Genomic DNA, 15,348 nt, shown 5'->3' with positions numbered 1-15,348 from the left:
AACATACTGTAAGTTCCTTTATTTTCATTTGGATTTAATTTCGATGTAGGAGGGAAAGGGAGATTTTGACTGTGTTTAAAGTTTGCAGTTGAAACAATTCCATAGTATAGTAGAATTCTGATGGAATTGCATATTTGCAATGTCACAATTTTGCATTAGAGAGGGCACCATGAAAATATAACCACTGCTAATATTTCAAGATTTACAGTATCAAACTTTGTATCAAAGTTTAACCATTTGCCTCCCGCTTTTTATATAACAGTGAAGCTGGAGCAGTCTCCCCTTTAACCTACTTTCACAAACAAACACATGCAATGGTGACCCTAAGGGGATATTTTGATGTCAAACTAAGAGAAGAAAACTCAAAGTTGGGAGATAAGATAAGAAAGGCACCAGTAAATTATATTTTTCAAACACAAGAAAAGTGTACAGTTGAGCTTTGTCATAGTGTTAAGAAAGGTAGATTTTTTTCCAATTTTACAGTGATTTTGTGAGCATTTCAGAAGGCAGAAACGAAGATAAAAATGCCTTAAAAAATTGCTTTTAAGGTAACAGAAAGTTCATTTTATGGACGTCAACACAGGTTTAAAATCCACAGTACTTTAAAGGAGTTACAAATGTATGGTATCTCACTATTGTTAGGAATATTTGGTAAACTGATATTCATGCATACTTCTATACATAAGCATAGAAAGTGTGTAACAAACCTTTGAGTAGTTGTCCTTCTTTCAGTCGAACTGCAAAGCCAAAGTCGGACACCTTGATCTCTAGCTTGCCTTGAATTAGAATATTTTCCGGCTGTGAAGGAAAAGAAATGAAAACAGAGGGGTTGGCATCACCTAGGACTGCCATGTAACAAGCAGGCGCCATGGCTTCATGTTGTACAGGTGCTTTAGTGAAGCATTGTCAAGTTCAAAGTACCGGCTTGTCACATGCGGGTACAATATTGGGGTCTGCATGGGGGGACCCTGGCAATGCTTGACAGTTAATTCAGAAGGACCGACAACGGTAAATTGACTTTTTATTATGAAAGGTTTTGGGAATGTTTGAATGTTCATTGGACTGTTCCGTTGTATTTATGGGGTGTCTGGTGAAACCAGTTTGTGAGCAACAACATAAGCGGACGCTGTGTTGTGACTTTTCGGCAATCTGCCATGATTTGTTGCTAACACTCAATTCAGTATAACAAATAATGTGCTTTGTAGAATCTAAGTGTCCAATTACCTGTATGCTTCATGAATAGTTTATAGACAATGCTTAACGTTGAATTAGAGCGGGCCAGCTATGATAAACGGCCAAGTAAAATAGCACACTACGTCTCACAGAAAAAGGCATGCAGACCCTCCTAAGTTGATTGACAGTTGGCTTGTATGGTTGCTAGACAGAACTTAAGTACTTAATGAACATATGTCAACACTGCGGTTTAAGCATTACCGGTACATAAGGTTCAAAGTATAGACCAGTCACATGGCACTACATGCGGTCCTAGTAGATTGACTCTTTGGGTTTTGTTGCTATACAGTAAACAGGGCTTGAAATACTAGTAGGTGCATGTGCACCCTAAATTGGAGCTGTGCACCTTATTTTTGACTGTGGGCGCACCAGTGCACCAAGATATTTTTGTAGGCTTTTGGGGAAAGGTATTATCATACAATAGTATACAAAATGTTTTTGAAATTTAATTAGCAAAAAAAGCAATACAACCTTTGTTGTACATGTAATTTCTTTGATGTATTACTTCTTTAAGATTTTGAAGCTAGTTACAGAATTTCAGACTAAGTTTCTTAAGAGGCAGTAGGGTTTGTAAATACAACTGTATGTTTTGCTGACATTCTACTTTATTCTATGTTGTGTTGTGCACCCAAAGTTCCTTCTGTGCACCTACATTTTGGGTTAGGTACACCAGTACACTTATTCTCTAAAACCATTCTCTCATCCAATACCTAAATGTACATATGTCAACATACGCAAGTCTATGAAAACCACGCCTTCCGCACTGGTATTCCAGTGCTGAATCAACGGACGAATCGGCCTCAGCACTGGTTTTCCAGTGCTGACGAAAGTTCAGCACTCGTTTTCCAGTGCTGAAGAAAGTTCAGCACTCGTTTTCCAGTGCTGAAGAAAGTTCAGCACTCGTTTTCCAGTGCTGAATCGCTGTATTCCAGTGCTGAGTTTCTTTCAGCACTCGTTTTCCAGTGCTGCAACTTTTCTCAGCACTCGTTTTCCAGTGCTGAATGGAGTTCGGCACTCGATTACCAGTGCTGAATGGAGTTCGGCACTCGGTTACCAGTGCTGAATGTGCGACAGAGCGGCGGTGCCAGGTCACGGGTCATGTCAAAGGTGATTCAGCACTGGTTACCCAGTGCTGAAACCGCCGTCAGCACTAGAACCGAGTGCTGATGTACAAAAACCACGCCTTCAGCACTGGATTTACCAGTGCTCGGGGACAATTCAGCACTGGAAAACGAGTGCTGAAAAATCCCCAGCACTGGAAAACGAGTGCTGAAAAAAACTCAGCACTGGAAAACGAGTGCTAAAAAAAACTCAGCACTAGAAAACGAGTGCTGAAGTGTTTTCAGCACTGGAACGTTTTTTTTACCAGTGCTGAGAGAAGAATAGTCGTAAGAAGTGCCGCATGGTCACTTGAACTTACGTACTTTGTGATTCATTTAGAATAAACAATGACCAACTTTATTCCGACACAATTTTGTCATTTTGTTCATTGTGTAATATAGGTATGAGGGATGTGTTACAAATAAAGAACTTTATTTCTTTCTTTCTGGTCTGACATGCGTTCACCAGTTTATTTATGATTTTGTACACGATGCGTTGTGTAGACATAGTTGTATTCACCGGTTTATTCGTACGCGATGTCTGTACATAGGTCCGTTCACCAGTTTATCAGTACCGTAGTATTATGCGAATATAAGTTTGACTACGTTTAGTTAGTTACTTCAGGGAGGTTTCTTTTGTAACCTTAGTTGGTATTTGCTAACAACTTGTACTACTGTAAAGCTCATGATATTCATATGTAAGAAGTTTCAATCAAGTATTTTTTTCGTAAAATGACTAGTAACAATGCGTGTAATTCTGTTTAAGGCTTGTTTCCATGCGTTCTGTTTAAGGCTTGTTTTGTTGCCATATTCAACGTGCACGGTAATCATGCCAAATAAAGTGTTTTGAAAATAGTATTGGTTCGTTTGCTAATCAGTATTTTGAAATTCAACATTTTGAAATTCAATAGGGAAGTAAAATTTGTAATTTCAGGTAGGCAAATGAGTTCCCGGGTGTCTGGTAACTTGTCCGCAAACAATGGTATCTTCCAATGACGTTGCAGTTACCCTTTAACCTCTGGCCCACCGGAAAATATTACTCAAAAGTCGGTCGCATCAATGATTTATAGTCAGAGCAGCGTCAGAGCACTTTACCCCGGTAATATAGAAATTGAAATCTGTCATAGATATACGCTATGGATAAATTTCAGTGAATGGTCCGGAAAAATACTACGTTTTAAAATCGCAAGTAAGTCACCGCCGTAACGTATCTCAGCACTAGTTTTCCAATGCGAAATATTTGTCAGCACTCGGTTTCCAGTGCCGAAGCTTGTCTCAGCACTCGGTTTCCAGTGCTGACGTCGAGTTCTCCAGTGCTGAACTCCACTCAGCACTGGTTTTCCAGTGCGGAACTAAACTCAGCACTGGTTTTCCAGTGCTGAACTTAACTCAGCACTGGTTTTCCAGTGCTGAACTTAACTCAGCACTGGTTTTCCAGTGCTGAAGCCACTTTCAGCACTGGAACCGAGTGCTGAAAAAGGAGAGCGTGGTTTTCGTAGTTTTGCTCAACATACTTTGTTTAAGCAGGGATGTAAAGATCAAAGTACAAATGGGTCACCTGAAAGTACATGTGGTTTTAGTATGTTGACAGGTGTGCTGTTTTGGTCTCGTGCTTGTATTACTCCGAGTGTACAGTCTCAAGGAATCCGTGGTCCAAAGTATGAATAGGCCCCAACAGGGTGTGTTTAGGTGGATCATAAATTGCCTTTAATCGACCCCACTTGATATATAAAGGATTTGGGATGAAAGCTTGTGTATTTCTGCCAGGATTAGGTAGGAAAGTTTCGGCATCCGAGTGATTGTCGGACGTGTACGGCTTTTCCGTCCTGAGTGATGCGGTCAGGGGCTGGCGGCCGAAGAGGGCCTCTTGCGAACATAGTGGATAGTGCAGTTATGAATTCATAAATATCGTTCACGGGGTCAGATTTTTGTGACATTTTTTTCAGTGCCTCACGAAGAAGTGTGCTCACAGTAGAAAGCAAAACATCTCCACAAAAACTGTTTCTTTGTTGGATTTTCGGCCATAAAAGTTGCGCAATATAACATGTAAACCAATGGAACAGCCTAATTGCGGTAGGAGACCTTAATAGAAATGAAAAATATTCGTTAAAAATCAGCAATTGATGATAGGAGAAAAATTTGAACGGAATCCATGTCCAGGCTTTACTTCGCGTTTTTTCCGCCATAATTCCGATATTTACCTTTGACCGTTACCATGGAAACGGACGTTCCTATATTTTACGGGGGTGCGGGAAGTGTGTTTTATCTAAACTGCGCTGTAGTGAGTATGAAAACAATATTTCATAAGAAAGGAGACGCTCACATACCGTGTTTGTTACATATGTTTATATATAGACAAAATAAGCAATCCTGTACAGTTTGAATAGCGGTAAGGGGGATAGATAAAGTGCCAACCAGCCTACAATCAGGACAAAGGCGGACGGTCAATATAGGTATCAGTCATGAACGACTTTGATCGACTTTGCTAACAAAATGATAGAAATAACGTGCCACAAGGGCAACTTTATAAAGAAGAGAAAGGTAGAATAGTCATAAACCGCCGTCGCGGGGATTAGGGGTGTACAAATATGTACACCTGTAGCGTTTCAGTAACAGAAACACGTTGCTGTCAAGTGACATACATTTCCTAGTCCTTGTTACTCCGGGGAGGAGGTGTGACCTCCTTCTGGGAGTATTGGGAATGTATTTGTTTGCGCGTTCGCAGCTATAACTCACGATCCCGTCGTCGCATTGGTGTGTAACTTGGCATATCGTTTGCCTGGTTCGGCGTGGTGATGCACAATAGCTTTGTTACACCATAACTACTTTAAACGTCAATCCAATATCGTAATTGCACCCCTATAATTAATGCTATGTCCCACTGCCCTGCCATAGGGACCATGTTATAATCCGTTATGCATGACTGGAATACTTCAGGCAGATACGGGGTATAAATCTTCCTTACTTGCTGTGATCGTATAGTCACTGTTACATTGAAAAATAGACAACGTGCATCACCACACGCAACCTAGCAAACGATATACCAAGTTACATACCAATGCGGCAACGGGAATTGTGAGTTTTAGCTGCGAACATGTGTAGAGTGACCTCCAGTCTGTGTATTAAGTATGCCTTGTCCACTCGAAACTCGCTTACAGTATGTGCGCACGGGACGGGCGATGCACTTTTACGCACAGTGTGAAAATGGGAAATCTCTGGACCTTCAAACTTACCACACTTGTAGTTTATAATACGGAGGCTGTGACAATGTAAAAAGTTTACGCAGGGGATGAAAGATTGTTGAGAAATATCTCTCAGAAAAGTGCGCGCGCCAGTGTCACTTCCGGGTGGTTAGATCCGGTGACCTTTGACCTTCGTGAAATGTTACGATAATATAAATTAGCCTTTTTTATTGCAAATAGCTTGATAGCTATAGATCAGGCCGGCCTGCAATAAATTGTGGAAAGAGGATTTACTGCATATTTGTGATTTCTGATACATCTTAGTTGTAAGGCTGAATGGTTCGTTGATAATTGAAAAGGGGCCATCTAGATCTAACTTTGTGACTTTTCCCGGAATTTCTAGATCCCATCTATGTCATGCTGTAAAAACATACTTTTCAGCAGGTTGACCACTCCTGTATTGAAAGAAAAAGATAAACAAACACTTTTTCTTTACTTGCTCTAAAACACTACTTGGACTGTGCAGAGATGCAAAGTTTGTGTGGGTCAATACTTGTACATACTATAAATACTTCACGGAGAATTGTGTCCTACGGACTCTTGTTCTCGTTGTAATTGTGTTCTTTAGAGAAGTTTGGGTGCAGTTGCTGTGGCTTGTACCCTGCTCCCTTCTTGCTCTTTTCTTTCCTCCACCGAGAGGACGCTCTTGTTGCCTTGTAAGGCTTACCCCTCTGCCGCAACTTGTCCGCTCTGGCCCTCCTGTCTGCCGATGACAGGAACTGAGTTCCTGGGCCCCTTGGTTGCAACTCGCAACCAAGACGTTTTGCTATCCGCGCAATCGACTCGGCCATCCCACCAACGGCCGCTGAATGCGCTGCACTGGCTGCCCTGCCTGCCGCATTCCGCTTGGACGTTCTTGATTTTGGAAGCGACTTATTCGTGCGTAGGTGATGGGCTTCGCAGATGTTGGTTGATCGTAGGTTTTGCTGCCGCGCGATCATCTTTGCTGACAGTTTGTATTCTATAGCGGTCCATAGTTGTTCCCTGTCCCCTTCCGCCATGCAAAGACTCTGACTCCAAGGCAGGTGGTACGGCTTATAGCTGGGGTCGTTCGGCCTCGCCTTGCAGGCGAACGACACCAGCTTACACTTGCTATGATTGCCACTAAAGCAGTCTAGGATGTTAGTCTTTGCCTCGGTTACAGCCCTGACAAACTTGTCGTTGTCGGTGGGATGGCGTGCTCTTGCCCTTGCGAGCTCTGTGTGGCAACGGCGCGACAGCGCGTGGCTTAAAATCTGGCAGAAACAGGTTTTCTTGCCCTGGGCGACGCCCTTCTTACATGTTGAAGGGAGAGGCTTTCCGTGAATTATTTGGGAGCTTAGCTGTAGCTTGAACACAGCTCTCCGCTGTCCACGCGAAACGTGTACAACGCAGTCCTCCTTCTGAACGGTTATCCCCTCCCTCCATATGTCCCCGCCGAGCACACGCCGATCTCCTTCGCCCTCACCTTGGCTCGCCGATGTCGACGGCATTGCGTCGCTAGCGAGTTCGTTAGCCTTCGCGTCCTGGAGGGCGTGGTATTCCTTCTTTAACGCATCATACGTTTTCTGAACGCCCGCGATGGTCTTGCTATCATTATCAGAGGTAAGGCTGGAGATAACTAGTGGCTGTGAGCCGTCGAGCAGGTCCGACGCTACCTTCTCAGCCATCGTTTTCTCTGCATTGCCTATTGGTTCGTCGGCCGCGAAAGTTGCAGAGCAATGGCCTTCGTGCCCAGGGCAAGGCTTTTCCTCGCCACTTGCCCTTAGCCTCTCCCCTTTCTGGCACAGCTTGTTTACAAATTGAAACCCTATTAACAGCTGTTCTGATGTTTCCGTCTCATACACGGGCAGCGACGCTTGCGTCGCCCTTTGAGACACACCGTGGTAGCACGGGTTATTGTAACAGCCATCGGCTACAGCACCAATTGCTACCGGCTCCCCCTCTTTCACCTCTTTCCCGCGGAGTTTGAGTGCCGCTCTAACTTTCCCTTTGTTTTCGTCTAGAGAAGACTTGAGAATCTCCTCCATGTTCTCACACACGCCAGTCAGCAAGTTCTGCATGGTGGAAATAGCCGGTGTAGGCATGTCCATTGCAGAGAGCAAGGTCTTAGCTCCCGTTACCCCAATACCGAGCTTAGTGAGAGCCACAGCAAACTTAACATTCGTTTTTGCTGGCTTTCGTCCCCTAGCCCTGCCAGGAAATCGCTCACCATCTTCATACAGCTTCACTGGGCCAAACTCAAACCTGCACCTGGAACATTTCAAACTTTCCTCGACCACGAACCCATGCGCGGTCTCGCCAGAGGTCGGTATGACGCACCGAGGGCTGCACGAGGGACTCTCCTGGGAATGATGGTCATAGAAGTCATTAATCAAGTTGGCTAGGAGAGGCATGGTGACCAACCTTTGTCCTTGAACATTGTCGTCGGTCTTACTGTTGCCAACGTCTAATAACTTGTCCATTTCAGTTGGGTCGGCGGGTAAGGGACGCAGCCTACCTGGTGAAGGATTGGCACCGGCCTTGTCTGTCGCCAAGCGCCAAATGTCGCTCCTGTGACGACGAATCTCTTCGACGTTGCTGTTATCTTCTTTTGGAACTGTCGGCCTCCTTGGTGGAGGTCTGATTTTTCCCCACTGCCCGGCATTGCTTCCCCTTCTCTTTCTCTTCCTCCTGGAGCTGCTCCCAGCCATGTCGTTGGGAGAATGCGTCGAATGGTCCTTTTCTCCGTAGTTGGTTAAGATAAATGGAAAAGATATGCGCCGAGCACGTTTCTCTGACAAAATCACCGAAAATGGATCAAATATCAAGTTCCGGTGCGTCACAAGGGTCGAAGAAAGTCAACTGTGTTTCCTGTGGTTATCGCTATTGGACTTCTGGACTGATCTGGTAGGTGGCGCTGCCAATACCAGAAGGAGGCGTGCCTTCAGTGCGCTGTTGCTTAGCAACGGAGTGACGCAAAGCGGTCAAACTTTCAGAGATGATGGAGAGACAATTATTCTTTTGATTGACAAACTATTTTAATAATCAATGGTATTAAGGTCTCGTGCTTGTATTACTCCGAGTGTACAGTCTCAAGGAATCCGTGGTCCAAAGTATGAACAGGCCCCAACAGGGTGTGTTTAGGTGGATCATAAATTGCCTTTAATCGACCCCACTTGATATATAAAGGATTTGGGATGAAAGCTTGTGTATTTCTGCCAGGATTAGGTAGGAAAGTTTCGGCATCCGAGTGATTGTCGGACGTGTACGGCTTTTCCGTCCTGAGTGATGCGGTCAGGGGCTGGCGGCCGAAGAGGGCCTCTTGCGAACATAGTGGATAGTGCAGTTATGAATTCATAAATATCGTTCACGGGGTCAGATTTTTGTGACATTTTTTTCAGTGCCTCACGAAGAAGTGTGCTCACAGTAGAAAGCAAAACATCTCCACAAAAACTGTTTCTTTGTTGGATTTTCGGCCATAAAAGTTGCGCAATATAACATGTAAACCAATGGAACAGCCTAATTGCGGTAGGAGACCTTTTGTTGCTATGCTACTCAAAAGCACCATCTAGCAATCTGTACAAAAACTGCAGTTGGGATTTATGGCTGGAAATATATCAGGTATTTTTTAGCACTAGATGAGAAAGTAATTGGAGGGTACAAAGTTCCGGGTCAACACACTACAGGGCATATCCAAGTGTACAAAATGTAGTTGGCAGCCAGTTGCACAAATCAGTGACGGCAAACTCAGCTACTTACAAAAACAGTTTGATGATCATTCTACAACATTGTTACTGTACATGGGACAATACACTGTTAACACCATACAATCAAAACATGTTTATTTTACTTGGATGCACGCAAACATCGATAGTAAAGATAAGAAAGTGCATGTTACCTTGAGGTCTCTATGTACAATGTTTAAATCGTGGAGAAATTTGACCACTTCAAAGAGTTGTCTCATCACAAATCTGAGGAAGAAAAATAAACAACATATAACTAGTTGGCCTGGAATAAAGAACAATGAGGTAATGATTAATGATGGGCTAACCTTCACCCTACCACAGTAGCCCTTCACTAGCTTTAGTGCCAAATTTTATCAGTTGTAGGGTTAGGCATCAGTATCCACTGTTTTTGCAGAGCATGCTAGTATTAGATTTAAGATATATTCTATACTTCCTTTTGTAAATTGTTGTTGACCGTATACCGTACGCAAGTTACTGCATTTTATGTGGCGTCAATAAAGCTTCTTGTATCAGACATACAGTTGAAAAACGTGCGCGTTTACAGTTGTACTTGAAAGTGTTACGAAGGCCAAAAGACTTGCTAATATCTTTCACCTTACACGGTTACACCTTACCTAGTTTCTCGTTCGCTCAGTTCCACAACTTCAGTCAGGTAGTCAAACAATTCTCCTCCTTTGATGCTGGAAGAAAAATGCACTAAAGGTAAATTACATATATGGTAAAAAATTACATATATGGTAAAAAAAATGCAATGGACTGAGTTCGTCTTGCTTTTAATGACTGAGACAGTCATTAAAAGCATCAAATAGTTTTACACTTACATTGTATACAAATGTAATGATGCTGCTATACTTACAGTTCAAATACCAGGAAGATGAAGGTGGTGCACTCAAACACATCGACTAGCTGAACTGTTGGACAGAAGAGAGAAAATAATTCGAAAGTTGATTGCAAGTTCTTGCCCATAGGCTAATTGCAAAGACATTTAACATGAACGGACAGTGAACAATGTAGTATTCGACAAATCTAGTTTAACTAAATTCTAACTTGTTGAGTTCAACTTCTTAATAAAATCATAACACCTCCCTAGTCATTTTTCTAGGAGCACAAACAACTGCTAATGCAATACAGTTCTGTACAATGTGCTCAGACGTTTGTATTCTGCAGTTTAAGATGAAGCCACCAGGGGAAGAAATGCTCTAAATGTGACAATGTATTTGAAAAGTTAAGTCTTAACCATCACTCAAAAATCACTTTTAAGTGATTTTTGAGTGATGTTTAAGAACTATCAACTTAAAAGTCTGTATGAGACTTTTCGAAATACCCTTTTCACATTCTAATCAACAACGGTTACCCAAAAAGTGAAACCAAGGAGGTTTAATCAGGAGGAGAGAGCACGCTGTAAACGCCCCGTTGTGCCTTTTGTTTTCACCCGCGAGAGCCGGCTGCGATCCTTTGTTTACCAGCCGGCGCGGCGCGCCTTTGATGCCCTATGCGCTTCCCAGCGTTTCCCGCGGTTTTCAATGCAAATGAGGGTAGTCATGACGTCACAACCTCCGAATCCCCCCGACCTCGTCACGAAGCCCGGCCGAGAAGAAGCGATGAGTTTCAGATTTCCGACGATTGCCATATTTGGAACACTCGGCAGGCCTGCGACGACGTCATCTTCGGATTGTTGACAACATGGCCGACATCTAGACCTTTTCGGCTTCGCTGTGCGACAAACATGGGTAAAATTACGGCCACTTTTCTGAGTGGATGTCCGTTTTCTTGCGATAGAATTATGAATTTTTAGATGTATTTTTAGGTGGCTATGACAGGAATGTGAAGTTTTTCTTCGCTTAGCTGATATTTTTTCCTAACAGTTGACGGAGTGCTCGTTAAAATGGCGTGTTTTCTGATGTTCGTAGCATGGCGGTATTCTTCGTAGCATGGTATTTTTCATAGCATGTTAGTATTTTTCGTAACGTAATATTCAATGATGTATCAGTCTTTTGGAAAATAGGGACTTTTTGCATGGCAAGCATGACGTGTTTCTCGTGTTTCTTTGGTATTTGTGAATTTGATTAAACCTCCTTGTCTCGACCTACTGACTGAAATTCGTCATCGTTGTGTCAAGTTCTTCTCTGTTATCTATATCTTTATCGAATGGATATTGCCAGCAAACTACTGACGATAGATTCAAATCCATTGACCTCCGGATTGAGGTCAACTCGTGTATTGACCGCGACAACAAAGGGAAGACGCCCGCTCGCCGGCGTGGAGCTCATGATTTGATACTTAGGTGTGAATTATTTTGTTCACACCAAGGACGCGCACAGGAACAAAGGGAAGTGTCTCTGTGCTCTCTCCTCCTGATTAAACCTCCTTGGTGAAACCCACCCCCCACACCCCACCCCCCAAAATAAAAATAATGCTGGCAAAAGCATAATTTTCCGGTGTCTCCTTAGTACAACAGACTCTCAGGTTGCTTCTACTGAAGTTCTAGTTGTTTGAATACCGATAAATGCTGCCCAAATAACTTGAATTGAATAGCAACATATTTCAAAACTTCTGTACCTACACTTATGGCAAAAGTGGGAAACATGAAAGGTCTCTTACTGATATTTGCATTTCTGGACACCGTCTGTAGAATGACGACTTCCTTCATCACAGAGTCCCTGTCTTCTGTCCAGTTCTGTTCTGTTACGTCAATAATCTTCACCGCAAACTCCTGCAGGTCCGTTTTCCGCACGCAACGTCGTACCACGCTGCTCAAACCCCTACAAGATTGTAACGAGAAAAAGATGATTTTAATACTAGTAGTTCTAAACGTAGATGTAGTTATAGATATAACCAATATTCGTCATAATAATGGGTGTTTATGCTAATATACCGCCTTAGGTACACTATTGTTAAAAAAACTAACTGGAATTGTTATTTGCTAGTATTACAATATATCATGTAGTAGTACATATATATTTACCAATACAACCAACTATATGATGTAAAGCGTTCAACAGCAGTAGAGACAAAAATAAAACGTTATGTATTTTTCTATCCATTAGTAATAACTTTTTGTATTTTCCATTCTGTTTTATTCCATGTCACAAGTTCCCACGTTTTTTATTTCAATGTCGTGAAGTGAAACATTAATTTTTTGATACATCACTGACAGCATTATCAGAGGTTTCACAGGTTCTGCAATGACTGAACCTCCTTGGGTTGTGTGTGCTATAGATTTTAGATGTAATGTTACATGTTCAGTACAGCTGTGCATAAAAAGTAAGTAGTTATTAGAATAACTGCTGCAAAAGTTAGAGTCTATTACTCTCAATCACTCTTTGATCTACATAACAGGCGTATTTAAGGGAGAACACTGAGGTTTCTCACCGCAATAACAACAACATATGTACATGATGACCTGACATGACCCCCCAGTTGTTCATAGCTCAGTCATTATAGTTCATAGTTGGCTCGGTTCTCTGCATCAAATTTCACAATCACAACAGGACTGTTCCTTTTTTTGGCACCGTTAAACCAGGACCTTCTGGCCTGAATACCATTCCTCTTTAGCTGTAGTCCACGTACAGTACCAATTCCAAGGCCCTGGAATCACGACTTTACCATGCAGGGTTTTTAGCTTGAGCTTATATACCTTGACTGCTTGAGTCAATGAATCAATGTATCAGAATAAATCTAGAGCTGCCTACAGAATACTTAAACATACTTCTGGAAAGTTATGAATTCAAAGTCAATCAAAACAATGTAATAAAAATGTACTGTTATAATAATCAATAGAGACCACATTTAGCTGGAACCAGGCAAAAACAAATATGGGTCAGGAAAACAACACACTGTCCCAACATGTAGGTCGCTACATGTTCCAAGTAGTAGCATGGGCAGTAGGCCTCAGCTCCGCGGACTCAAAACAATAGCGAGTTTGTCTTCCCCGCTGAGCAGTTGCGTAAGACATCCTACCCCATAGTTATGCAAATACTCCCGACGGCCCCCCGTCGTCCAATGTGAGACAGCCGCTCGGAGGAGCTAACTTCAAAATATCTAAGGGTACGAAATCAGCACTCCTGGTCACCGTTACCAGAAGGGGTGTCTTCGATCTTTCGGGGGCCAATCCGGACCTATTACTGTCCATTGCAGTCCCCATTTTGCAACGTAACAAAGTAACAGGATGCTCACAAAAGATGTGTTACACTGAAGATACGTCATAGTCGTTTTAATGGAAGGTTTAGCACGTTTATCGTCTGATTTTAGCTGGTAAATCTGGCTAGAAGTACGATATCTAGTGAGTACGTAAGAAGCAAATAGGAACGCATGTACAATGCTGGTAGACAAATATATGATGAATAAGATATCTATGTTCACAATCCTGGCATTTCCAACGCTTATCATAATGATAGCTTAGTTAATCGGTGCCGAAACCCCTTGCGTGCATGGCACCGGCCCGGTCCAATCTGACGGCCATGATGTCATTGTTCCGTGAACAGCGGTGCCGTGCATACTGCCGGTAACGGTCATGTCGGGAAAAGAAGGATTTTGGGGCGTTACAAAATGCCTCGTATCGTCCTTTGTCATCGGTTTTTTATCAACTAGGTGTTTTCCATGGGTAAATAGGACACCAAACATGAGAATCACCACCAAGCCAAGTGCCTGAGTCGAAGGAATTAGCAGAAAATTAGGTTGTTTGAAATGAGGTTTCGTACCTATCGCTCATTCCTCGCTCTGCGCCTGCGGCGCCATGGGGCGCCCTTCGGGCGCCCACCTACGAGCGCCCTTCGGGCGCACTTCGGGCGAGGTCGGCTGTCGGGTAAGTTCGGGATCCGCTCAGCCTATCACCCGATATCCCGGTATATATTCGGTATATATATAGACTCTCCTTCCGAGGCCTACAGCATTCCTCGCTCTGCGCCTGCGGCGCCATGGGGCGCCCTTCGGGCGCCCACCTACGAGCGCCCTTCGGGCGCACTTCGGGCGAGGTCGGCTGTCGGGTAAGTTCGGGATCCGCTCAGCCTATCACCCGATATCCCGGTATATATTCGGTATATATATAGACTCTCCTTCCGAGGCCTACAGCCTATGGTAGTAGGTCAGTGATCTATTCTGTAAACTGCCCAAAAGATCTGATAGACTGGTATGCCTTATTCGTTATTGACTTACCAGAACAGTTAAACTTTAAGTTGATCTTCATGAAAATCTTATACTAGGGATAATTCTAAAACTACAGTAATAGATTTTTTAAGACAAAGACTGACAGTCATTGAAAATGGTGACCTATATTATATAGGCTATATGTAAGACTTTAAGACTACTAGTCTACAGTCAGTCTCATATACAACATTGCCATTCTAATTAGAGACCAGTAAGAACAAGTACAAATTCTAGTATCTACGTACTCAATGATTTCTGGTTTGTTTTGAACCAAGGAGGTTTAACTAAGAGATGCAACCATGGATGTTCAAAACAACTATCAAAATTCAAATCACTGCCAACGCAGAATAACAGCTCTGAACTGCAAACAACGGGGTCAAACGGAACTTGCTTACACAGCTCAGTGAGGGCACAAATACACACTTTGCATCAAAACATGTTTTGATTTCTACCCTTATCAAAGTGTTAGCAAATGGATTCTAATTCATTGGAATACCAAAAACTCAGATGTAAAAACGTTAAATGCAATACTTGATTTTAGTAGACATGAGTAGAGTAGAATCTTGGGCCCAGAAGGAACTGTGGAATTTCAGATTTTCGGTCTCTCTTTTCTGATGTCTGTGGATTATGCCATCCCCTTTAGTTGTATTCCACTGAGTATTTTTCCACTGAGTATTTTTCCACTTAGTATTTGTCCAGTGTTGTTGAGTGTTCTTAATTTGGTATGGCTGCCACTTCTGGTAGTGAATGATATCATTAACACATTTACCTGAGACTGACTTTCCAAGTGTTCAAATGCAAACAAGTTTCCACATCTCCTTTCATGAATCTGGTCTTCTTCTTATACTGCTTAAAATCGTTACAAAAATGTAAAATTCCATCACATCATCTGATGACACATGATCACGTTGCCCTGGTGAC

The 15,348-nt window shown here is 42.7% G+C and overlaps 1 protein-coding gene across 4 annotated transcripts in view; it reads right to left on the bottom strand.

The window, feature by feature from the left end:
* The window catches only part of LOC136447661 (phosphorylase b kinase gamma catalytic chain, skeletal muscle/heart isoform-like), a 35,845-nt gene that overhangs the window by 19,831 nt on the left and 666 nt on the right, over positions 1–15,348 (bottom strand). For all 4 annotated transcript variants that reach the window (XM_066446705.1, XM_066446713.1, XM_066446721.1 and 1 more), the window contains exons 2-6: positions 11,884–12,044; positions 10,139–10,193; positions 9,897–9,962; positions 9,435–9,507; positions 708–798 (exon numbers count right to left, since the gene is read on the bottom strand). In XM_066446705.1, the coding sequence (XP_066302802.1) occupies positions 708–798; positions 9,435–9,507; positions 9,897–9,962; positions 10,139–10,193; positions 11,884–12,044 (446 nt within the window). The remainder of the gene's footprint in view (positions 1–707; positions 799–9,434; positions 9,508–9,896; positions 9,963–10,138; positions 10,194–11,883; positions 12,045–15,348) is intronic.

This window comes from Branchiostoma lanceolatum, chromosome 1 (genome assembly GCF_035083965.1).
Source record: "Branchiostoma lanceolatum isolate klBraLanc5 chromosome 1, klBraLanc5.hap2, whole genome shotgun sequence".
Classification (NCBI taxonomy): Eukaryota; Metazoa; Chordata; class Leptocardii; order Amphioxiformes; family Branchiostomatidae; genus Branchiostoma; species Branchiostoma lanceolatum.
This window is presented reverse-complemented; position numbering and strand designations above follow the sequence as displayed.